Genomic DNA, 27,012 nt, shown 5'->3' with positions numbered 1-27,012 from the left:
ATATTGTATTCTGCATAGATGTGTTTGATTGTTATCTTCATATGTGTTTGTGTTGATATAATGTGATGAAAGGTGGATTTAACTCTCAACGACCGTTGAGTAGGTTAGAGGGAGTTAATTATCCCCAACACGAGCGGCCATTTTGCATATTACTTTCGATTATTATCATCTTGTGAGGATAATAAAGTTTGGAGTCTAAGGCTTCATTCGTTAGGAAGGAAGAAAATTGGATGGAAGAGAGAGAAGAAGGGAAGGATGACTAGGGAAGTGATTATGAACTTCCCTCATTTTGTTCGGTTGGATGGAAAAGAAGAGAAGAACCTACCAAATTCCTTTGTTCGTTACGAAAGAAAGAAAGAGAGAATTAAAAATTATTTTTACCATTATACCCTTCATTATTTTTTTTTCCTCGATAAATAACCATCATCTTTACTACTCATTTGAAAAGTACCATTAATTTCACTCTAATTTGTTATTTGCTTTATTTACACACACACACACACACACACACACACACACATATATAATCATATTTCATCATGAATAATAATAATATAAAAAAAGTAGCCCATTATATACATACTTCGTTGATAAATATTAAACAAAAAACAAATCTTGCATTCTAAAGACCATTATCCCTGTAAAGTCGTGTCAAACTAAAGTTCTTATTTTCAGCCATGTGCATTGTATTTAACTTCTTCTTCAACGCATGATCTCTCATAGGTCTTCTTCAACACATGATTCTCATAGTTTGAAAATAGATTTATACGATCATTACTTTTTAAGCAGACAACTATTAATTAGAGATCGTTAAAAATATATAAATAAAAGTGGTTACTCCAAATTTATTGAAACAAATACAGCTGATGATTGTTAATTCACAATACTACAGGTTCGGCATTCCTTGCACAACCTCTGCTAAAAAGCCATTGATACTTAACAAAACACTAGACAAGTGCATATATGTCTACAATGAGCAATAGGTCAATCAAATATTTGTTTCCTATTAAAATTGCACCATTTGTAGTCACATAAATTGTCTTCAACCATTTAAAATGACAAACACTTGCCAAGATCAAAATTCCAAAAGACACATTAATGTCAAAGAATGAAAAAAAAGAAGAAGAAATCCAACGAAGTTAAAAACTCCAAAACAATAAACATTCAAGAGTTGGTTGAAGTTAAAGACTTCAAAATAATAATCACTCAAGGGTTGGTTGCATCATCCATCATCTTGTACAACAAATCCGTGCACCTCTTAAATGGTACGACAAAAAATGCACTTTTGTGAGTCTAACTTTTAATAAGAAATACCAATGCATCCAATTGAAGTTTCTGAGGTACACCAATGATCAACAATTTTGCAAACATTTCATCTTCTGAATGGTAACGTGGTCGAGCTTCCTCAGAAATAGCAATTATTTTTACTGCAATTGCAAGCTTCTTTCCGCAACGAGATTTCCCTTCTTGATTGCCTCTGCTACCTTGTTAATTCCACCTCCAATAACTTCACACTCTTTCTCAAATAAATTAATCACCGACTCCTTTCTTTTTGTGCCCCTTGAAGATGTAACAGCTTCTGAATTTGGTTGAGATGATGCATACTTGGTAGAAATTTTTTCATTGTTGTTTGAATTTTAATTAGCTTGGTTTGAACTTCCATTTCTTGCCCATTTGTGAATTTTTTTCTTTTGCACTTACAACGCCATCACCATTAGCTCTATCTTTTGCAAAAATATCATACAATTTCTTATAAATTTTTATTTTAGTATGCCTCCATTACGATGTTGATGGCTTTGCCTGCAAAATAATTGTAATAAATAAATAAATCATGACAACAATATTTGTTCCATAAACAATTTCATACCTCTATAAGGGCCTTCCAAACTTCTGGTTCTGCCTCGAACAATTTTGTTTTTGGACTCCATGATAATCCTCTTAAATGTTTTAATAGATCATAATATATATTGAAGTTATGTTTTAAGGTTTTCATCCGGTTTTTTATGTGTTCCTTATCAAATGGATAACCAATTTTTTCAGTGCATTTTTTTATGACATTTGAATATGCTATAGAGGTGAATGTTCCATCAACTTTATTACCATTTTCTTCTTGCTCCAATAGTGCTTTAACTAATACTTCGTCCATTTCTTTTGTCCATCTTAGTGCATCCTTCTTATTTTTAGTTGTGTTCATATATTTATTAGTTTTCTTCATCATTTTCGAACACTGCATTTTTCAATGTCATATGAAAAATAAATATAAGAAACAATTATTCACATCAACAGATTAACACAAAAAATTTACCACATTAGAGAAGTCACACAGACTATAAAAATGTAAGATGTTTTATTGCTCTACTGATAGGACACTAATAGATATTAAAATACTTAACAGGAAAAAAAAAAAAAAATGAAAAAAGAAGAAGAAGAAGAAGAAAAACATCTAAATTATGCTCCATGTCCTAAATAATCCTTCTATATGCTAGCTACTATTAAATTCCTTATAGTCGCTCATTCGATAACATCTTCTTCATTATTACTTGTATCAAAGCCTTGCCCATTGTCTAGATCAACTTTAACGTGATCGCGATCAACTTCTGCAATCAATCTTTCATCCGGATTAACAGCCATTAGATAATTATGAAGTATACAACAAGCCAATACAATTTCTATCACGGTGTCAACTCCATAATGAGCTTCTGCCCCACTTGAAATAATTGGAAATATATTTTTAGTACTCCAAATATTCTTCCAATTACATTTCGTAAAACAGAATGTCGATGGTTTAATAATTCTTCCACATTCTTTGGTGCACATGATGAGTACTCTTTCAAGTGGTAGCACACACCTTTATATGGTGTAATCAGCCCACTGTTTAGCATGTAACCCCCATCCACTAGATAATATTTACCTAGCAAAAAGTAATTAAAAAATCATTTTTTTGTTTAAAAATTAAAAACTATGTATTATTGTCTTTGAATTACTTGTAGGGATTATTAGTTTATCTTCACACTCATGTAATGTATTTTTAATTATCCTTGAGTCAGTTGCAGTTCCTTCCCAATCCGATAAAACATACGTAAATTTCATGTCATATACGTAAACTTCATGTCGAATAAGCATGCTGTTAAGATATTTTGTATTGGATAGTCTTTTCTTCCTCGATATCTCGGTCATTTTTAGACACTTTCACACGAATATAAGTTCTATCCATTTCTCCTACACAATCCTGAAATTATTGAAAACACTTTTATAATTTTCATATGTGGATATAATAATGTGAATTTGTGGTTTAACACTGTGTTACCTTGAAATACGGATAAAATATATTATTGTTGAGTATTTCTAGAGGGACGTCTGAACCACTTGGTTGTTATAGAAAAATTTCTTCTAATGTGATTATTACTCTTAACACGCAATGGAAATGACGACTAATAATGTCACCGAATCAACCAAATTTTTTTTTTTAATGATACAATTTTTCAAATTATGTGCTAATATATAGAGAAACTTGGCCACTTGCTCCTCAACTAAAGCATTTTTATTGTCCTTGAGGCGACGAGTGCCACGGAGTATATGGCAAAACTTGGTAAATACTTGTGGCCCTATACGAATTATGTCACGACAATTTTCATTTGAAGTAAGTTTATTCATTAGTTGTTCTCTTGCTCTTTGTTTATCTCCATTGATGTCGTTGATATGCCTATCTATATAATGTGAATGGAATACTTCTCCAATCAAATAAAGAGCATAAACAACATAACAAATTACTTGTACCGCTGCCATTCGTCGTCGTCGTTCTCAAGTATTCAATTGCCCTACGCTATCTTCCCACCAAATTTCTGCACCACACTCTTCCAAATTCTCCTCTTCATTCTCATCCCAATTATCATGTATATTTTCTCCGAAATTATCGTGCCAATTATGTTCCTTGTCTATCTACCAAATAAATGTCGTTTGTATCTAAATAATTAGCGAAACGGTTATTCAAATCACACACAATTTTATAAAGGTAAAATATTTAATATATATATATATATATATATATATATATATATATATATATTTCTCCACATTTATACAATTATTTGATATTTTTTTTTAAATTTTTTTTTAGGGGGACATATTGTACAAAAGTAACAGAAGGGTATACACATGTACAAACATGATAAATAATAAAAAAAACGTGGAGTTAATAATCAATTGCTCAAATGACTAATATTTGAGTGGTATGCAAGAACAGTTGCTATTTGATTTCTAAATAATGAACCTCCTCATATGAATACTACATATCTGTATTATCACTTAACCAAACTGTAAGTACAGTAGAAACTGAGATTTCATATAATATCTACAAAATAATAATAATAATAATAAATAAATAAATAAACTTAACAAGTGTATACCATACAACTATATTATAATATATCAGTATTTTCCAAACTCCAAATCTCGACGAAACAAGGGTTACAGAGGTCAGGTTCAAGGCAAGCGTGGGGTACAAAAGCATAATAAAGGGAAAGGTGTGTGTGTGTGTGTGTGTGTATTAGAGCAACCCACTTTGTATAACCAATTGTCTATATAGAAGAAAAAGGGTAAGAATCTACAGAGTCAGAATAAGAAGGGCAAGGCTAACAAGCCTCAGTTCAAGAACAGGGGAATCCCCATCAGAGGTGTAAACATAGGAAAGTTAAAGGAATGTAATTGGAGAGTTCTTTCACTGCTTGAAGAACAACTGGGTCAAGAGTGAAACCTAACCTTGCGTCAATAGCAGTATATATTTATACATACATAACACATAAATCAAATCTGTTTGTAAATACTGTCGATCTATATGTACAGATCAAGAAAGAGCAAGAGAGAGTTTTTTACCTGGTGAGAGAAATCGCTGGAGAGAGTGTTTAATAGAGTTCAACGTGAAGGTGAGTTCTTTTTTATAGGGTTTTGCATGAGACGAGGTGTGTAGGGTTTATTTTTTAATATTTGGGAAGGATAATATTATAATTTAGTATTTTTATAATAGCTCCATTTGTTTTCTCTAGTGTCTTCCGCCCAAATTTTGGCGGATGAAAATTTGTAAAGAATGAAGGATAAGCCATCCCTCCTATCATCCTTTTTATCCGTGTCTCCTTCCCACAGAACGAAAGAATTTTGTTCTTTCCCTCATATTTTCCTTCCACCCATTTTTCTTCCTTCCTACCAAACATAGCATAAAGAAAAATTGACATTTTTCGGTTTGATCCGCCTATTAAATCGCTCGTCAAGTTTTAACACCAATTAGGACTCGTCAGTTTCTTTGGCCAGATTGTAAATGTTAAGTATGGCGAGTCTAGTTTTACAGGTCATTAGAATCGAATGTGACATGATCTTTGGAGGTGCAAAGTGCAAGGAAATGTGAGCCATTTCCTATGGCCATTTGCAAATGGATTCCTTTTGGTACTAGTTGTAATACCCCTAATTTTTATAACATTTATTGAATTTAATTTATTTGCTTTATTTGAATTTTGTGATGTTATTTGTTATTTAAGTAAATTATTATTTGATTAATTGTTTGTTTATTTGTATTATGTGCATTTTAATTGTTGAATTGTTGAACTGTTGCTTATGTGTTTTATATTGGGTTTTGTTTAGTTACTTGTTGTATTATTTAATTTATTGGTATTGGATTGGGTTATTAGTATTTGGGTTGGACTTGGATTATGGATTAGAAGGCTTAGATGGCAAATTAAGCTTAAAGGCACATGGGAATATCTATGAAATTGTGTATATATATATATAACTGATAAGTGCTTAAATGTTGCACATTTCAGCACCTAAGTTAGGGTATTTCAGTCTTTGCATCTATCTTAATTTCATGTTTTAGTCCTAATTTATGTTTATATGTATTTCAGGGCAATAAAGTTAAAATGAGCTAAGAACGGTCCATTAAAGCCCTTTTTGGAGTCAAGCAAAGATATTCAGAAAAAGCTCAGAAAATGGCAAAAAGGAGGTCGCACCCATTGCTCGTATAGTGTATTTATTATTCAAAAGCAGTCAATCTCAGGCCTTTGATGATGTTCCCAAAGATGAAGAAGCAAACTAATGAGCTCGGGGCCAAAATGGAGCTAAATAGGGCTTAAAGGAAATTTCCAACTCGATCCCCCCAGGGTGGGGGATCGATCCCCAAGGACTTGGCAACATTACAGATTTTTTTTATTGTTTGGACTTATTTTGTGAACTATTGGGCTTTAATAGGGTTGTTACTTAAGGCCCAGTGAGCCATTAGATTGGGGTTAGTATTTATTTTATTTAGGTGAATATTATTAGAATTATTAAGTTTTATTTTTTTTTCTGTACCGAGATATCACGTTCTCTCGAGAGAACAAGCTAGGGTGAGAAGAGAGGGAAGCGTGGAGGCACAAGTTTTGAAGAATATCTACACACTCATCTCTCTTGAGCATCGAAGAAGAAGAAGAAGGAGCAAAGCACGGAGGTGGATCTTGTTGACACCTTGACTACCACAACCATGATGGGCTAGCTCTCCACTTAGGGCTTGGTTAAGCCCCAAGTCTCTTGTAATCTAAACCTTTGCAATTTCTATTTCTGGGGAGATTAATATATTGTTGTAGTTGATGTTGTGGTCTTGTGATTTCACACTTGGATGTTCTAAGATTTATGTTAATTAATCCTTCCATTATTTCTCTATCTTTGGTTGCATGTCTATGTGTGATCAATCTAGGGTTTATACTCATGATTAGATGTTAAAGATTAATTCTTTCATTAATTCTCTATGTTAATTTCATGTATATGTGTTATTAATTGAGAATTATACTTGAAAACCATGACATGGTATTTAATGGATGTAATTGTTAACTAGTTTGATGGTTTATACTTTATTCTTGATGGGTTGTGTTATAATTAGACAATTCATACTTGAAATTGATATTCCACACTTATTATATGCAATTTGTATCATCTTCTTGATTGTGGATTATATGCAAATGGTCAATGGATTTGTTTGTTTATGGTTTTGTCTTGATAGGTTGTACTACACCCTAGTTTACTTGTCATTAGGTAGACAATCTACACTTGATTAATCAATCCATCATCATGATTGAAATTTGTGTTATCACATTAATGTGTACTCTCATTGGATGGATTTGTGGATTGGTGAGAGAGGTTAAGCCTCAAGATTGGTGTGTTGTCCTACACGTAGTTTACTTGTTGGTTAGGTAGGCAATGCATTATAAATGAATTGGATGATCATGCTTACATATGCAAATTGTGCCATTGATTGTAGCTACATTTTAATTACAACAATGTTCTCCCCATTAATAGAAAATAAGTGGTTAATTGTATGAGCTTAGTGGTGCTTCCACTAAACCCTAAGAATTTTCTTCTATCTCTTAAACCCCTAACTCTAACTTAGTTTATTTTCATTGCATTTTAATTTAATTGTTCACTAGCTTAATTAACCAACCATCTATTTTATTCTCTCTTTATCTCTCTTATGGTAATCACTTGTTAAAACCAACTGTCTTATTTGAATCCAAGCCAAAGGTCTCTTGGGTTCGATCCCTTCTCACTTCATACTACAAAATATAAGTGTCTAGCGGTTTATAAATGTAAACTATGATGTCCGTTTGATACCATTTCCAAAACCAAAGTGTTGTGCATTATTTTGTGCACACGCTCGGGTCGCACCATAATTTTGGCGCCGTTGCCGGGGACCATTGGTTTAATTGGAGTTAAATTAAATATTGGTTTTCATTTGATTATTTGTATATTCTTTCTATTTTCTTATTTTTCTTTCTCTAATGTGCAATTAGGTATTTGATACAAAAAAGGCGAACATTGGAGCTTAAAGCTATCATTAGAATTTGAAGTTGCTTAAGGACCTTTGTGAGCAATTCTTACCCTAATTGTTCATTTTTCTATACTTGCGAGATAGTCCTTGTTAAGGCTTTCATATTGCTTAAATATTTTATCCAAGCATAGGTCCTTGTCGAGGCCATTACTTTCGTTGTTATATGCATGAGCCATTGTCGAGGCAATTATTTTATGGTTTTTGGATTGTGAATGTGAATGGAGACCTTGTTTGATCCAAGTTTGGGGAAAAATTTTACCCATTATCGTTACGCATCTCCATCATATCATGATCCTTATGAGAGTGAGTCCAATGCATTTCATGAATCATTATCATATAATGGACTTAATCACTCTTATGATCCCTCTTATGACTACTACCCTCCCCCACCATTTTATGAAGAACCATCTCCATTACCTTACTCTCCCGGATTTCAAAATAAAATGTTAGCTCTAATTGATGAACTTAATGAAAGGAGATAACTTATTAATTCTCATTCTCATAGGTTAGCCATGCTAGAAAGTCAAGTTGAGGAAATTGCAAGTACTCTTTCTCGTCAAGAGGAAGAGGAAGAAGAGGCAAGTCAATTAATGACTAATCAAAGTGAGCAAAACATGATAATAGAAGAGGGTGAGGCAAGTGAGCTAGTGACTAATCCAATAAAGCATAAATTAAATTATGAGGACATTCCTTGTAATCTTGAGCATGAGGAAATTGATAACTTAGAGAGTGAGGAGTTGTTGACCACTATAGAGGTAGGAGCGGAAAAGGAGGAACTTGTAAAAGAGAACATTCCTTTTATTATCCTCAACGATCCTCTTGAGACATGCCTTTTGAAAATGTACGAAGGATGTGGTTTTAACATCGAAAGCTCCACATATGAAATGAACTCTCTAATGAACTCCATAGCTAACTTGGAAAGTAAAGAGATGGTGATCAGTGAGGAAGAGAAAAGGGATGAAAAGAATGCATTTCCTAATAATTCAATTGAGTCTTTGAAAGACGTTGTCTTGCCAAGTGCAAGACTACCCATTATTGATTTCATTTTCAAGACCATTAATGAAAGGAAACAAATTGCATCTTAAATCATTTCTTTCAAGTCATTCTTTTGGGAGATGAATTTGTTGTTATGAGAGAGGATCCACGTGGGAAAATAGACAAACGGATTAATGAGGATGTCTCATATCCGGTTTTTTATTCTTTCGACTAGTGAGTCACCCCACCGTCTTGTTAGAGATGTTAAACACTAGTTTTTCGTAGAGTTTCCCGACTTTACTTCTCCCTCATTTCTCTTTATTTTATTTCTTGCGTCTTTGTCTAAATAAAATTTTATTTTATTTTCTTTTTTTACTTTATTTTATTTATTGTACAATTCTGCTTTTAGAAAAAAAACAAAATAAAATTTTTTTTTGTAATGGGTAGTGTAGGGTGTTTGATTTTATATTATTATTATTATTTTTTTTATTTTTATGTATATTTCAGTTTGGTGTATTTTATTTATTTTATCTATATTATATTTTATTTTATCTATATTTTATTTTAGTGAATATATTCTTTTTAGTTTTGCTTTAAAAAAAAATAAAAAATAAAAAATTAAATTAAATTAAAAAAGAAGCAAAGGATCGATCTGGGGATTGATCAATTCCATTTTCTGGCAGAGAGCATAAAAAAAAAAACCCCCATGTGGATCGATCCCCCAACCATGAGGCTCGATCCCATTTTTTCATCTGTCTTCGCTTTCTAATTACACAGTATAGGGGTCATTTTTTGCTTAAAACGATCGATCCTCAAGTGAGGGATCGAGCGTTTTGTTTTAGCCCTCACTTCCCTCTTTCACCTTGGCGCCGTCACCTCTCATATCTCAACACCGAGCACCACACTACCATCACCAGCTCCGGCCGAATCAAAACCACCCCAACCATCGGCTGTCGTCTATGAAATTTCAAGCGCAACTTACAGTCACCGGGTTCTTTATTTCCGGCAAGCTCTTGGCCAAAAGGCCGAGTTATTCTTTTTCAGTCTCGGGTCTCTCTCATCTGGTTCTTCCGGCGGCGTCGCGGCTTGTTCCTTCCGGCGAGTTTTTGCATCACCGTTTTCTCCGGCGTTTTCTGGCGAGCTCGTGATTCGCCATTTATCCGGCGATCAAGGCTGGATCTTTCCAGCGCCGGCTAGGTTATTTCCTGGCGATTTCGATTTCGCCGTTTTCCAGCGCCGGCTGGGTTCTCTGTCGCGCGGCTGGATCGTTCTCCGGGGATTTTGGCGTCGTTCTTCTCCGGCCGTGATTCGCCGTTTCTTTCCGGCGTGTTTGTGAATCACGGCTGGTTTGTTTTCTGTCGATTTCGGCAGGATTTTCTCCAAGCGATCTCGGCTGGGTCATTCTCCAACGATTCTGGCCGTGCTTATCCTTGACGTGGATGAGTCCTATTTCGGCTGGGCTCTTCTCTCCAGCGAGCTTGTGGGTAATCTTCGCCGGCGATTCTTGAACTGGTTTACCCAGCGCTGCCGGTTTCTTCTCCGGCGAGCTTGTGTTACATTAAAAAAAAAAAATGTAAATAAATAAATAATAATAATAAAATTAAATAAAAAAATACATAAAAAAATTTAAATAATAAAATTGATTTATTTTAAATATAAAAAAAATTTCCGTAGTATTCCGTCTTGCTAGAGACGTTAAACTTAGCTCATTTTTTAAATTTATTTTGTAGGTTGTCTATAAATATATTCTTTTTCTCTGTTTCTTAAAAAAAAAAAAAAAATGATTTTATTTATATTTATTATTATTATTATTATTATATATATATATATATATATATTATTTTAGTATATATTTTTCTTTCTAGTTTAGTATATTTTTCTGCGTTAAAAAAAATCAATCCCATTCTTGAAATAAAAAAATAATAAAAAATATGTGTTTTCAGTATGTCCTTCTGATTAGTTAGGAATGTTTTCAGATTTTATCAAGGGTTTCATCTCATATCTCTTTGCAATGTATTATATATTATTTTGAATTGTATGAATTGCTTATCCCATATGATATTTGATGTGAGTTTGCTAGTATGGTTCTACAGATAGGTTTTTGCATCCAAATTTAGGGGAGACATCTTTCTGGATCATTGCCGGACTTCATAGTCTTTACCATCACGGTATACTTTTTCCATAATTTTTCATTGTTCTCATTGTGCATTAAGGACAATGTACAATTTAAGTTTGGGGGTAAGGTCGTCATGATTCATTTTATTTAAGTTAAGCTTTAAATGCATGATGAGATTTGAGATGTGTTTGGCAATGATTTCGAACTTTTGAAGTATAATTCCTTTGAAAAGCAAGTTGTTAGAATCTAATACTTTATTTATGCTCTAGGATGCCATTTAGGGGTAAATTTTTAATTTTTGATATCATGTTTGCTCTTGTGGTACACATCATCTTGTTGGTTGAAAATGTTTTGAGAGTTGATTCTAGAATTCTACACTTGCACTTGCGCACACTAGCATTCAATTTGTGGGGTACATGCTTAGTTGATTATTGTCTCGGTTTATCCCAATTGAGCTAGTATGCTTTGAAAGCTTTTATTCTTGGTAAAATGACCTTGTAAAGAAAAAAAATAAAAGCACTCACCAAAGGTAAGGAAAAAAACAAAAAAAAAAAAAAAAAAACTGCATTCTTTCAACATGTCAACTAATTAAAAAGGAAGACAAAGAAAGAATGTAAGATGTATGATTAGTTTGAGTACGTAGCCTAGCCATTCCGAGTCATTACACCCTTAGGAGTGTCTTTACACTTAACGCCCTAAGGCCATCTGGTTTGGGAGTCGTTGGCTTAACGCTTGTTACATGGGATGATTAGAGAGCTTAAGGAACTTGGACATTGCACATGGTCATACATAAAAAATAATAATAATAATAAAAAAAAAAATGAAATCAATAAATAAATAAAAAGAATGTTTGATTGAATAACAAGGTTCATTCAATGTCTTGATGTCTGGTACTATATCTGTATACTAGTTTGAGGGTAAGGTTATGCCAATACTTTGATTTGCTAGGATAACAACACATTTTGATGTCGGTTCACTCAAAAAGGATGATAGAATTGATTCAATTTGCATGATTAATTGATTGATGTGTGGAGGACCATTTTTGCTTGCATGATGTTGAAATGTTGATAATAGCTTAGAAATGGCAGAAATTTGCATACTTGAGCTAATCTACTTTCAACACTTGTTTAATATGTGTCGTTGCTTCTCAAGTAAGAAAGAGTTTTTGATGTTTGTGGGTACCATTTCTGGAAACCCTCACGAGACTTCACTTATCCACTAGGGGTAACCTAAGGGTTTAAAAGGCTTGTTGCATATACTAAATGCAACTGTGATCCCTACGAAAGTGGTGTTATCTTTATTTGTTTTATTAGTTTATAGTAGTATATATGTTTGTTTCATTTCCATACTTTAGTTCATTGCTAGGGACTAGCAATATTTAAGTTTGGGGGCGTGATAAGTGCTTAAATGTTGCACATTTCAGCACCTAAGTTAGGGTATTTCAGTCTTTGCATCTATCTTAATTTCATGTTTTAGTCCTAATTTATGTTTATATGTAGTATTTCAGGGCAATAAAGTTAAAATGAGCTAAGAACGGTCCATTAAAGTCCTTTTTGGAGTTAAGCAAAGATATTCAGAAAAAGCTCAGAAAATGGCAAAAAGGAGGTCGCACCCATTGCTCGTATAGTGTGTTTATTATTCAAAAGCGGTCAATCTCAGGCCTTTGATGATGTTCCCAAAGATGAAGAAGCAAACTAATGAGCTCGGGGCCAAAATGGAGCTAAATAGGGCTTAAAGGAAATTTCCAACTCGATCCCCCCAGGGTGGGGGATCGATCCCCAAGGACTTGGCAACATTACAGATTTTTTTTTTTGTTTGGACTTATTTTGTGAACTATTGGGCTTTAATAGGGTTGTTACTTAAGGCCCAGTGAGCCATTAGATTGGGGTTAGTATTTATTTTTATTTAGGTGAATATTATTAGAATTATTAAGTTTTATTTTTTTTTTCTGTACCGAGATATCACGCTCTCTCGAGAGAACAGGTTAGGGTGATAAGAGAGGGAAGAGTGGAGGCACAAGTTTGGAAGAATATCTACACACTCATCTCTCTTGAGCATCGAAGAAGAAGAAGAAGGAGCAAAGCACGGAGGTGGATCTTGTTGACACCTTGACTACCACAACCATGATGGGCTAGCTCTCCACTTAGGGCTTGGTTAAGCCCCAAGTCTCTTGTAATCTAAACCTTTGCAATTTCTATTTCTGGGGAGATTAATATATTGTTGTAGTTGATGTTGTGGTCTTGTGATTTCATACTTGGATTTTCTAAGATTTATGTTAATTAATCCTTCCATTATTTCTCTATCTTTGGTTGCATGTCTATGTGTGATCAATCTAGGGTTTATACTCATGATTAGATGTTAAAGATTAATTCTTTCATTAATTCTTTATGTTAATTTCATGTCTATGTGTTATTAATTGAGAATTATACTCAAAGACCATGACATGGTATTTAATGGATGCAATTGTTAACTAGTTTGATGGTTTATACTTTATTCTTGATGGGTTGTGTTATGATTAGACAATTTATACTTGAAATTGATATTCCACACTTATTAAATGCAATTTGTATCATCTTCTTGATTGTGGATTATATGCAAATGGTCAATGGATTTGTTTGGTTATGGTTTTGTCTTGAGGTAGACAATCTACACTTGATTAATCAATCCATCATCATGATTGAAATTTGTGTTATCACATTGATGTGTGCTCTCATTGGATGCATTTGTGGATTGGTGAGATAGGTTAAGCCTCAAGATTGGTGTGTTGTCCTCCACGTAGTTTACTTGTTGGTTAGGTGGGCAATGCATTACAAATGAATTGGATGATCATGCTTACATATGCAAATTGTGCCATTGATTGTACCTACATTTTAATTACAACAATGTTCTCCCCATTAATGGAAAACAAGTGGTTAATTGCATGAGCTTAGTGGTGCTTCCAACAAACCCTAAGAATTTTCTTCTATCTCTTAAACCCCTAACTCTAACTTAGTTTATTTTCATTACATTTTAATTTAATTGTTCACTAGCTTAATCAACCAACCATCTATTTTATTCTCTCTTTATCTCTCTTATGGTAATCACTTGTTAAAACCAACTGTCTTATTTGAATTCAAGCCAAAGGTCTCTTGGGTTCGATCCCTTCTCACTTCATACTACAAAATATAAGTGTCTAGCGGTTTATAAATGTAAACTATGATGTCCGTTTGATACCATTTCCAAAACCAAAGTGTTGTGCATTATTTTGTGCACACGCTCGGGTCGCATCAATAACGCAATTGTAATATTATTTACATAATATTTATATAGTTGTTTATGTATATTATTTAGTTACTCAGACTAGGTTTAGGATTAGGGTTGGGTTATGTTATATGGGTATTATATGTATATATATAATAGTTAGAAGAAACGGGTTTTTTTTGTACATGAAAGGCAGGTAGAAAAAGAGAGACAACCGTGCGGGTTTGAGAGAGGATGAGAAGCCACGAGAGAGAGAGAACTGAATCGAGAACAAAAGAGAGAGAAGGAAGTTGTGTACGCGTAGAACCAGACGAAGAAGGAAGGACGATGACAACCGTAAGGCTGCCAAAGTTGGAGAAGAAGACCGGATAACTTGTGAGTTGATTTTCGATCCGAAAATCCTAAGACAAATTCTTATTATACTCTTCCACTTTGAATCTGTATGCTCTATACCTTTTGTTGAGATTTTAAGGATATAATTCAGTTAATTTAATCAAGTGTATATGTTGTTTGGGTTTGGGTTTCTCTATATATTCATGTGTGTGTGTGTGTATATATATTGATCAATTTTTGAACTTGATGAATTAAACTTATGTTTTTTTACTTCTAAAGCATGTAATGATGTGTTATATTTATTATAGGAATGATTGGAACGTAGGATGCAATAATTAGGACCCAAAACATTAGAATTTGCAGGGCTAAAACCTGCTGCCGAAGGAGGAAGACGCATGTTTCGATTGACCAACAGCAAGGTTCAGTCAACCAATGGGGCTATTTCAGTCGGCCGAATGTGACTACCGGTTGACCAACTCTTGCTGTAACTGTAGGATTGTGATTTGACTGCCTGAACTTGTTTTAACTATTTTAATTGTTTCAAATTGAGGGGTAGATGTATTAATGGACTTGGAATGCATAATATACATTAGTATGCTAATATATGCGATGGTAATGGACTTTAAACAACTTATAAGTTGTTTATTTTATTCATGTATATGTTATAATTATATTAATAATTGCAATAGGTGACCTAATGATTATAATTATGTATATTGATGATATTTGTGATCTATAAATATGATCTATGACTGTATGTAATTGTTGTAACATTGTTAGAAATGGTTTTGTTGATATTGGTGTATGTATGAGATGAAATCATTGAGATGACTAATAAGCTTAGTCTGCTTGATATGTTGCCATTGTTGGATATGACTATGAGATGAGTTAATGAGCGGGTTAATTAGTTTAGACTCACCACATGGTGTCATTGTTAGATATGACTTCGTTGATGATATTCTATATTTATATTTGCCCTAATACGAATTGATTCGTGGCATCGGGATTAGTGGATAGGACTGAGACGTATATTGCCAGAGACAAGTAGCTTGTATAAGTGATTTGTCTTCCCTAGTAATATAGGGGACTCTTGATCACTTTGTTTGCAATTTTTCAGGTGATACCCTTTATCAATTTGAGGCTGTCCTATACATAATGAGAGTATATTAGCGTGTATATATATGTATGACTATGTAGCTATTGCATGAGTCTTGGTTATGGATGCATTATCTATTAGTTCTCTGATTGGGTTGTAATATGGAGGATTTGCTCTTGGGTTTAATCCACTATTATTATATTTTTTTAGGTCCAGATCAATTTTAGTCTTAGAGTTGAGTTCATGCTGATCAGAGTCAGTTATCTCAACGTAGGATATTATCTTTTACTATTGCTCTTTAGACCAATACTTATTATTTATTTTAGATTATGGGTTTTATTTAGGGGTCCTTGATATACGGATTCTTGAATTGTATTATTGGAAGTTTATTATAATTGATGGGATTTATTGGAGGAATATTTATGGTTAGGATTTATTTATTACATAGTATTATTTATTTTGCCCTTTAGTGATTTATTTATTTATTCTTAATTATCCATTTGTATTCCTTGTTCGATTATTATTAATTGTTTGATATTCCCGATTTTTGGATGAGGACTTGGTCAACCCACGCTTGAAAATTGGGAGGTATCACAATAGCTAATCTCAAAAGCCATGGACTTGAAGTGGAGGAGTGGTGTCAGTTGTGTGGGGAGGAGGCCAAAATAGTTGTGCATATGCTCTTCAGATGTGAGCGTACAAAATTAATATGGAAGCTCCCACCAGGCTATTTGGGTGAGGATTTTTTAGGTGTGATATCTTTTGAATAATGGAGGCGAAATGTGTTGGACTATGTGGGCAGTAAAGGTAGTGAGCAAGGTAACAATTTTCTTGCTTAGTTCGTTTGGAAAATGAGGAATGACTTTATATTCAGACGTTGCCGCCCATGTCTTGGCCATTTACGTGTTCTATCACAATCTTGTCGATGAGGATATTATGAATCTCCCTTCAAATATGAGGATGGAGGTTCAATTTTGATTGTAATATTGATTTGGTTTCATAAATGAAATTTCTCTCTTTTTGCCATGAACAAAAAAATACGAGGTTGATGTGTGTCTTCCATGGTATAAGCACGATGAGGAAATTTTTCAGTGGATTTCTCATAGAAGAGGGGAAACATTATATCATCTACAGATGTAGTTTTGTTATATAATATTGGGGTAAAATAGTAATTTACCTGCTTCGTTAACGGAAGTTTAACGAGAAGGGCTTATTTAATCACATTTGTCACTATAGAGGTGATTTAAAAACGACAAGGATTATATGCACTATTTGCATACCCACAGAGTGTTTTGTGCAATTTATCCTTATTTTAACTTAAAAATAACTACCCACCACTAAAACCCTTCATGCCACAGTTGTGGTCCTTAAAAAATTCTATCTGTGTCAAATTTCAAAACTTTTAATAGTTCCATAGAAATTCGGAAAAAAATGTAGATTTACATTGTGTTTCCAAACCGCAAAAGAAAAAAAAAAAAAATAAATAAAGAAAAAAGTCTTATTGTATTTCAAATCTGGTTGTATTCCTCCAGAGGTTTTGTATATGACATACGTTGTTTACACACAATCAATGAATTTTATACTAGCACATAATACCAAAGTCATGGTAATTAATTATAAATGGTAATATATGATTGAGGAAAAAAAAGGTTATTACATGCATTTATATCATTTTATATTGACTAGCAGTTAATAGATTTACCATTTCCACCATAATATTTACATTTTTTCCCTACCCTAATATTTTCATTGAAGAAGGAAACAATTATCATTAAGCTCAATGACCATTTTTTTTTTTTAATTTAAATTTGAATGAATTGCATAAGAAACTTGAAATAACGAGAGATCTATATTTTAAACATTTCAATAACATAAAAACTCTCCAAACTAAAGACCAATTTTTACAAGAGATACACACACCAAGGTCTCTATGAAAACTTGAATTTTCGTGTTTCATTTTGAAATATAGAAAAAATAACACTAAACTATAACCCTTTCATACATCATCTTAGCAAATTTAGGGAATTTCGATATGCATATCCAAGGACCTTGTGGCTTAATGGGTATATTCAAAGTGGATGGTGAGGGTTGGAGTCCCCATATGAGTAAAGTGTGTGTGGAGAAAAATTTAATTGTTCCGGTTGTAGTGATGATATGGTATTACCAGCTTATTAAATACTGATATCTAGTGATATAATTTTGTGAGCCTGATGTGTATTTTTTTTATAATATTATATACATAAAATAAATTAGGACCTTATTAGTGTCACCTGTCACTGAAAATGCCTTTCATAGCCAAATTCCCTGCTCTCGATAGAGGTAGAAATTTGTCTTGGTAAGAGAGTCATATACATAAATCTCATTTCTTTTTTCACGAATATATAAATCTCACGAATATATAAATCTCATTCGGAAGAACATATAATTTTTTTTTTTGTTCAAACTAAAAATATTATTGGTAAATTACAAAGTGAGATAAAAAGAGAACAAGAAGGAAATAAGAATAAGAGAAAAATAGAAATGGGAAATAAATGATATTTTTTATTTACTTTGAAAGAGAGAGAAAGAAAGAACAAATACTTTATTCAATTAAATAGACTTGATAATAAAATTTATGTATCACTTAAAAAGTAACAAGTTTAGAGCTAATAAAAATAAAATAAAATTTAAACGACCGTAATTTCACTTAATCAATAAATATACTAAGCACTAGAAAAAAATAAAGAATCTCAATTTTTATTATTACCTACAACTTCAGCAATACAAATTTAACTCTTAAAATTTTGAGTGCTTAATGCTCAATTTTATGAGCCCTAAGTTGATTCAAATTTTAACACAACAAAATATGTTTTGTTTTGTTTTGTTTTTTTAAATGGATAAACTAAGAACCGATTTGGGGCATGAATATAGGGGCAAATTTGTCGTTTCACAAGTGGAGTGTCAGACTGTAAACTCGGAAGACCAATAATAATAGAAGTAGCGCAACGAAACGAAGAACACAAACCTAAGAAAGGCCCAAGCCCAGCAGTTGGGATATTGAAGTGTTTCTCTCTCCTAAGAGCAATCAAATGTAATATATAATAAAAGGGCCAATTTCCGCCGTCCCCCTCTCTCAGCCACTTCTCTGCTCTTCCCCCTCCCTTCAAAACCTCAACCCCCTTCTCCTCCAACCCTCTGTCTCTCTAAATCTCACCCATATCCGTATACACATATTTATGTACTTTAACTATCTTCTTGCATTTAATCAGACAGTTGAACTGCGATTGTAGCCTTCTCTTACCTGGTAATACCACTGCTGTCTTTTTCTTTGGTGTTTGTGTTCGTCGTATGCTTATTTAACTGTTTGTCTTCAATGTTCTGTAATTTTTTTGTGGGCTTTATGGATGGTTCGTTGCTCAAAATCATTGTTTTGGGTACCAAATCTTTTATGCTGCTTTCATTGTATGTGTTGATCTGTACTTCCTATGTTATTGGGTATTTGTTTCTGTGATTGTTTATGGAGGTTTTAAGGGATTTGATGTTTTTTTATTTGATTTCATGTGGAGTTCTTTTGCATTTCTTTATGGGTATTGGTGTTTCTTGCGTATGCATACTACCTTGAAAAGATGGGTTTTTTTTTTTTTTTTTTTTTTTTTTTTTTTTTTTTTAATTTTAAAAAAAAAACTCTTTTTAGTTCTAAACTTGTCCATGTTGGGTCATGATTTATCTTCATCAATCTGAAGGAGAAAATGGAATCACTTTATTGATCTTTACTATCCATATTTTGTTTTTGACCTCTCCTCTTTCCCTCCTTTTACTGGACAGTTAATAGTTAGTATTGTTTATGATTTTTTTTAGTGTATCCTCAGTATTAGGAGGTACAAATGGCGGGGAAATCGAATAAAGGGAGGAATCGGAGAGCATTTAATACTACAAATTCTGTGGAGCAAGCAGTATCATCTGATGCCCCCCTGAAAGAGAACTTAAATTCTTCAGAGGCTCCCAAACCTGATGCTAATGGAAGGGCGGCTCTGTGTGAATCAACTGCGGCTGTGTGTGATTCAACTGCGGCTGTGTGTGATTCAACTGCGGCTGTGTGTGATTCAACTGCGGCTGTGTGTGAATCATCTAGTACGAAGTCAGATGTAAAGGAGTCTGCAAATGCAAATTCAGACAACCAGGCAAAGCAAGGTGAAGTTTTTTTTTTTTGGGTATTCCTCTACTCGTATCATTGTAACAATTCAACATTCTATTGACATAATAACACTACCTTTTATCTTCATATTATTATTTATTATTGCTTTTTATTTCTGAGTAGATTAAAAAACTGAAAGAATCAAACCTAATGAATTAATAGTTTTTTTTGATTCCTAACCCAGGTAATTGGATTGTCTAGTTTGGAATCCTAATTCTTATATAAAGTTCCTTGGCTTTTAGAAATTGAAGACCAACAGTTTGTTAAAATGAATTAGAAGTTTTAACTTTGAAATGAGTCATCCATATATATGTTTATATACTTATGATCTGTTTTCCATCTTTACTTGCGTTGCTTTAGTAGTTTCAGTTAATTTGTTTCGAGTAACTTCATCACGAATCTTTCTACCTAATCATTATTTTTAAGAAACTCTCATACTTTATTCCGTGTTTAATGCCCAAGATGAACATGTCTAAGTGGAATATGTAATTGTATATCCACTTCTGTGAATGTGATGATGTACTCGTGCATGCATTTTTTCTTAACTTGGTGCATGTGTGTGTAACAGAAGGTTTTTACAGACACATATATATGGATCCATGTAAGTATGCATACAGTTAAAAGGGAAAGTTGTAATATAAGAGCCATCAATGGAAAAAACAATAACCAGGATTTAGTAATTTATAATTAGGCAAGCTAGCTATGTTAGGGGAACGCATCAGATCAATGTTACTATTTGTTACACACTTACAGGACATGTAAAAAATTATTATACTCCTTAAACATAAATAAAAGTGATTGAGCAATTCTGTTACTGTAAATATGTTGATTAGAAGAAAAAATTTCAAAACAGACAAGGGATGATTTGGAAAACTAAAATACAGATGTAGATATATGAAGTTGTGCCTTGCACCTCAAACAAATTGTGTAGGTGCCTAATAATCTTCTCTTAAAATGAGTGTTGCCTTACTTGAGGCGGGTAACTCTATGGTGTGCCCGTGTATTCACTGCACCCTTGCTTTCCTTTAATAACCCAGCACTGGTTTACCCAGTAATCAACTATATATTTGCAATATCACTCAACTATTCTTAGAAGGAAATGGATTTATTTTTGACATTGTCTCTAAACATAAGGTTCTTGCATGTAATTTCAGCGGTTTGTTTCTAATTTTCACCCCTTGTTGAAGGGAATCCAACCATCAGGAGTCATTATGCCTATTCATTCACGATATTTTTTCTTTTTTCTTTTGATAAGTACACGATAATATATATATATATATATATATATATATATATATATATATATATATATATATATATATATATATATGGAAGAGACAGATTGATTGTGTCCCTATATTTAGTAATTTATTTATTTTCCTGGAATTTGTCACAAAAAGTCTCATTCAGTTGTTTTTCAAACTCTATTTCCTTTCCTAATTAATACCATCTCACATTTTTCTGTTTAAATATTATGTTTTAGATAAAGTCAGCTCAAATCAACCTAACAAAAAGTTACTCCTTCCGTCCTAGTTTAATAGTCCATCTTTCCTTTTTTGGCAGTTCCATATAAAAAGTTACGTTAAATGAATCTTTCCAATAATGTCCTCTAAGTTTTTAAAAATTTGTGAACTTGATACCCCCCTATATATTTAAACTTCAAAGGGTAACTTTGGAATTTTAGAAGGGGGCAATGCATTAAATGCACATCCCCTTTAAAAGTTGTAAAACCCAAAATGGACAATTAAAATGGGACAGAGTATTTGATTACCTGCGGATGATTCCATATGAAGAATATTGTTCAAATTTTTGGGAGTTGAATTTTTAGCTTTTCAGTATGTATCTAATTAGAAAAATTTTGTGTGTTGCAGGGGACATTCATTTGTATCCTGTTTCTGTCAAGACACAAGGTGGCGAGAAGCTTGAACTACAAGTGAGCTAGCTCTATTAATGACTGTTTCTAATGATTCATGCTTTTATGGGATTGATTGAAAAATGAAAGGCTATATCCATTTTTTTCTACTATTTGGTCCCTTAATCCTTTATCTTCCTAGTTGTAACAGTGAAACTATTTTTAAATTTGATTTATTAGTTATTTAACTCATGGAGCATTTCCTTGCATCATTGAAGTATTGACATCTTATTTACCTTTAATTAGGCTATGCTTTCAAATTCTACCGGCACTCATATTGTTGAAATGATTTGTTTTTCCAGTTAAGCCCTGGAGATTCTGTTATGGATGTGAGACAGTTTCTTCTTGATGCTCCGGAGACCTGCTTCTTTACGTGCTACGATTTATTACTGAGCACAAAGGATGGTGTGGTTCATCATCTGGAAGATTACAATGAAATTTCTGAAGTTGCAGACATAACCAGTGGTGATTGCTCCTTGGAGATGGTTGCTGGTATGTTACTACCTTGGTTGCTTATGTTTATGATACATGTGGATGGGAACTGCTACAACCCCTTAAATTTGGTTCTTGCATCCAGAACAGTGAATTGGGGGTATTACATTTTTTTGGACACATCGGAATGAGGGATTGTATGTATGAATGCATTGACCTACTTAAAAACGATATTATTAATTTTTGCAGCATTATATGATGATAGATCCATCAGGGCCCATGTTCTTCGCACAAGAGAATTGCTCTCTCTTTCCACACTGCATGCCTCATTATCAACATCACTTGCGTTACAGCACGAGACAGGGCAAAGTTCTTCGGCAAATTCAGGAGGTTTGGGAATTTTAGCCTGCAACCTGGGTCCCTTTTTGGCTTTATTTCCTTTTTTTTGGTTGGTTATTTTCTTATTTACCATATCTAACACACATACATTTCGTGGCAAACTCATTACCATCTTGATTTTGGATTTTACTATGGTCTAGATACAGTAAAAACTGACGTCTCAGAGCTCGATAGTTTGGGTTTCATGGAGGATGTTACTGGTTCACTTACTAATTTGTTGTCATCGCCTTCTAAAGAGATCAAATGCGTGGAAAGTATTGTGTTCTCTTCATTTAATCCTCCTCCAAGCCATAGGAGGTGAATATTTAATCCTTTAAGCATTTCTAATCCCTTTCTGTGTGGTCTGCCCTCTTTGTATTTCCTCTGTTTTCTAGTAGGCATCCTAATAAAAATCTCTTATCTTCTCAAACAAATTATGGTTTTGCATCGGGAACTTCAAATAACATAATGCATGTTGTTTTTGGTCACCTCCAGGCTTGTTGGGGATTTGATTTATCTGGATGTGATAACATTGGAAGGAAATAAATTTTGTATTACGGGAACCACAAAAATGTTTTATGCTAACTCAAGCACAGGGAATAGCCTTGATCCAAGACCGAGTAAAGGTGCATTTGAAGCAACAACCCTTGTTGGACTCTTGCAAAAAATTAGCTCCAAGTTCAAGAAAGGTAACTAACCATAGTTAGAGTAGGCTTAGTCCTTTTGTGCTCAATGTGGTCTAACCATCTTATTGTCTATTTTGTCTTTCTATTTGAAGCTTTTCGTGAAACCTTGGAAAGGAAGGCCTCTGCACATCCTTTCGAGAATGCCCCATCTCTATTGCCACCAAATTCATGGCTAGGATTGTATCCTGTTCCTGGTAATCTAGTTTTATCGCACTTCGTATTGTGATGAACTTTTTGTTTTATCTATTTGCGGACTTTCATTTTTTTTTGAAGTTGAATAAAATCATACATACATATATATGTGTGTATTTTTTGTTATAAGAAACCAAAGTGTATTATCAGAAGAAAGAACAAATAAACAATGAAGAAGGATGGGGAATCCTTCAAAGGTTACTGAAAAAGCTGATCACAAGAAAAAATACAAATCATAAGGAATATCATACAAGATAAAAGAAAGTACTAGTGGCAATGTTATTGTAGCAGAATAGTGAAATGTGTCAGCATGACATCTAGAACGCAGGGATGGGAGTGTATATTGGAGAGCTTAGTCTGAGACGCTTGGAGGGCCACTCCCCTTTGTCGTTGGTGGGGCTTTTGACGTGAGAGAAATAGGAGATCGTTTGACGGGGAGGAGTCTCCTATTTGGTCTCTCAAATACAATATGCTGTCTTCTTTATTCTTTTGGGTGAATGGGCGAAATTCTATATCTATGGATAGTCTTTTGGATTTTGTGGATAGCTTAAAGTTATAGTGTCGTCGTAGGTGGCTTGTGTTTCTTTTGGGAGCTTTCCCCTTTTGAGCGCCTTTTATGAATTATTACTTGTCAAAAAAAAAAAAAAATGTCAAAATTTATCATTGACAATAAACAGAGATAATTTGTGGATTATTTTCTTTGCCCAAAGTATGCTAATTTAAAGGAGAGCTCATGAGAAGTGTCATTTGGGAGACCTCATAGTAGGATTACTCTAGCCACAAATAGCCTCTAAGGAATTGATGAAATCCAACCAAACTCCCCTCCCCCAAACCCATGCATGACACGAAAAAGTGGATCCTGGTGTGTGTGGTTGTTTGTGAGGGGGGTGGGGGAGGGTAAAAATTCCCTTCATAGGAACCGCTAAAGAAACCCCTGTGCCTTGGCAATGAATCTACTCTGAAGCCAGCCTTTCTAGCATTCCAATAAATAGCCTCTAAGGAATTAGATAAATCTAGAGTGATTCAATCTTGGTAAAAATTGCAACTTGATACCCTTCAGGCTAGAACATGTATTGATTGTGTTCCCAACATCATCTTTAATGGTACTGTCGCTACCAAATTGCATAGGCTACCAAGAAAGCATCCACCGGGGTTGAGTTTTCACTTCTCTTTTTGGTGACTTTCATGCAATAGATACGACATTGGGCTTCACTTTATGGAAAATGTGGCAACTAAGGCCCTTGTAGTTTTCATAAGAGTAACTTTCTGTTCTCAGAGAATTGGAATACAAAAAATATTCTATAAGTTCATCTGGTTGACAGTTTTCTCAAAAATGTTTTCTGAAAATTGGAAGGCCCAAATTTTGAATAACTTTCTTATGTGGAACTGTTGTTTGTTTTCAGAGTTATTGAAAACTATTTTCCAAGATCTAAACCAAACAGACCCTAAATCATTAAAGAGCTTTTCCAAAGCATATGCTTGAACTCTTTAGAGATGCAAGTTAAATAGAGCCACTGCTTTTTTCTTCCCAGATTGACTGTTTGGTATTGCTACATTCTGGTGGCCTCATCCCAATTTTTATGTCTTGGTCTTTTTTTCCAATATTTGCGACCTTATAATTCTTGATGGCTCATAGATTTCCATCTCAATGAACTGTATTTATATTGAAGAGGTGAGTAGCTTTCTATCCAGTGTACTGCTAAACTATGTGTGGGTACAACAAAAATTTCTTTGCTTGTTGCATCAAATGGGTCAAACCTCATTTTGAACTATATGACCGCGTCTGACCAAAAAACAAATATTTGTTTGCTGCGTTTTTCCCTGAATTAAATTCCCTTTAAGCCGAAAAGGAGGTTATATGTCTTGGCTGGTTGTTCCATAATTTGTTTCCATATTTTTCCTAATGGCTTAAACGTTACCATTTATAATGAGTTGTATTTATGGTGTTAACATTGATGAGATAAGTAGATACATGAGTTTGAGGAAGATATCTTTGCTTCTTGTATCAAATGAGTCAAAATCTTATTTTGAACTATGTATCTGCATCCGAGCAGAAAGTCTTTGTCAATTTGTCTCTTCTTAAGCTCTCAGAGCTCTAGATGGAGTGCTTTTGATTGCGTGGTTACAGATTGCCTCAGGATTACTTGTTCACTTCATGGTTTCATTGACAAAGAAAAGCACTCCCGAGAGAGAGAGAGTTTGCCTTACCCATTTTTTACATTATTTCCAATATTTTGCCTTCCCCACATTGCACGTTCCCAAATTTTACATTTGTTTTGCAAAGAAACTGAAAATGCATGTAATGAAACTGGGACTTGTTTTTGAATAGAAATATTTGCTTATTGTTGATTTAATTATGTATATTTGAGTTTTCACTGTTGTACAGTTATTGTATTGCGAAAATATTTGCTTATTGGTAAATCACATGAAGAGCAAAATCAAAATAATTTTGGGATTAGTTTATTTTAGATTCTTTTTACATTCATCTTCATGGTTTTAAATTTCAGTGGCAGAATGTTTTAACTTTTTATAATTTTCTTTTCTTTACTTATTTAGTATTGATCATCTCCTCAATAAAATACTTAATATCTGTGTTTTTCTGTCTATTGGTTCCTTCGTTTTTCAGATCACAAACGTGATGCAGCTAGGGCAGAGAATGCACTGACACTTTCATTTGGCAGTGAGCTAATTGGCATGCAGAGAGATTGGAACGAAGAATTGCAGTCCTGTCGGGAGTTTCCGCATATAACTCCTCAGGAAAGGTGTAATGAGATATCTATTAGTATTCCTCGCTACATTTATGATTTTGGTTTGCCAATTTCATTCATGTCTTGTTAGATTATCTCTTTTACATTTGTCACGTTCGTAATATTTGATGAACTCCATTCAGTTTTCACATTCTCCATCTCTTATATAAAGAATTTAATTGCAGGATTTTGCGGGATAGGGCGCTTTACAAAGTGACTTCTGACTTTGTTGATGCAGCAATTAGTGGTGGTATTGGAGTCATCAGCAGATGTATACCGCCAATTAATCCAACTGATCCAGAGTGCTTTCACATGTTAGTGAACCTATTAATATCACCAATGCTTAACTTGTTTTAAAGTGTGTGGTCAAAGAATAGGATTTATTTAGTATTAACTGCCCTTTATGGTTGCTCTACTGAATAAAAATGACATCATTAATTTGTACTTTGAGGTTCAATGTTGAAATCTTTGTTTTTTTCCATCTTATTAGCTAGTCATTATGTCTGTTAGATGTCTCTTTGAATCTCTTTATTAAATGATAAATTTCAATATTTTTTTAATGTGTTCGGGATCTGATAAATTTGAAACAATTTGATCCAAGGAAAGTTTGCACTCTCTCTCTCTCTATTTATACATATACATATATATATATACATATCTCCCCCTCTAAACTGGTTTCAAGTTTGTCTGCTTTAGGTCAATGTCTATGTGAGGTGAGGAATTGAAATTTTAGCATCACTGTATAATATATGTCTATTTGTTTCTCTGGCCATTTATTTTTATATTAAACTACTTGGCATAAATACTTAAAGAAGAATAATTTTTCTTTTTATTTCCCCCGGCCTTGGTACATGCTGATGTCTGGGGTTCTTCTATATTGCTGCC

General features: G+C 33.5%; 1 protein-coding gene across 3 annotated transcripts in view; it reads left to right on the top strand.

The window, feature by feature from the left end:
- Positions 1-18,610: 18,610 nt before the first annotated feature.
- Positions 18,611-27,012, top strand: part of LOC132295029 (clustered mitochondria protein) — a 31,506-nt gene continuing 23,104 nt past the window's right edge. Inside the window, exons 1-10 of one of the 3 annotated variants that reach the window (XM_059793101.1) lie at positions 18,611-18,889; positions 19,455-19,776; positions 21,652-21,713; positions 21,995-22,184; positions 22,374-22,514; positions 22,664-22,820; positions 22,998-23,191; positions 23,281-23,382; positions 26,007-26,142; positions 26,313-26,441. In XM_059793101.1, coding sequence (XP_059649084.1) covers positions 19,470-19,776; positions 21,652-21,713; positions 21,995-22,184; positions 22,374-22,514; positions 22,664-22,820; positions 22,998-23,191; positions 23,281-23,382; positions 26,007-26,142; positions 26,313-26,441 — 1,418 coding nt within the window. In that variant the 5' untranslated portion in view covers positions 18,611-18,889; positions 19,455-19,469. Of the gene's footprint in view, positions 18,890-19,443; positions 19,777-21,651; positions 21,714-21,994; positions 22,185-22,373; positions 22,515-22,663; positions 22,821-22,997; positions 23,192-23,280; positions 23,383-26,006; positions 26,143-26,312; positions 26,442-27,012 lie in introns of all 3 variants that reach the window. The other 2 variants (XM_059793102.1, XM_059793100.1) reach the window with 2 other exon arrangements.

Source organism: Cornus florida, unplaced genomic scaffold (genome assembly GCF_030987335.1).
Source record: "Cornus florida cultivar Cherokee Brave unplaced genomic scaffold, ASM3098733v1 CherokeeBrave_3.0.0_Hap2_Chr02, whole genome shotgun sequence".
Lineage (NCBI taxonomy): Eukaryota > Viridiplantae > Streptophyta > Magnoliopsida > Cornales > Cornaceae > Cornus > Cornus florida.
The sequence above is the reverse complement of the archived record's forward strand: the minus strand, read 5'-3'. Positions and strand labels throughout refer to the sequence as shown.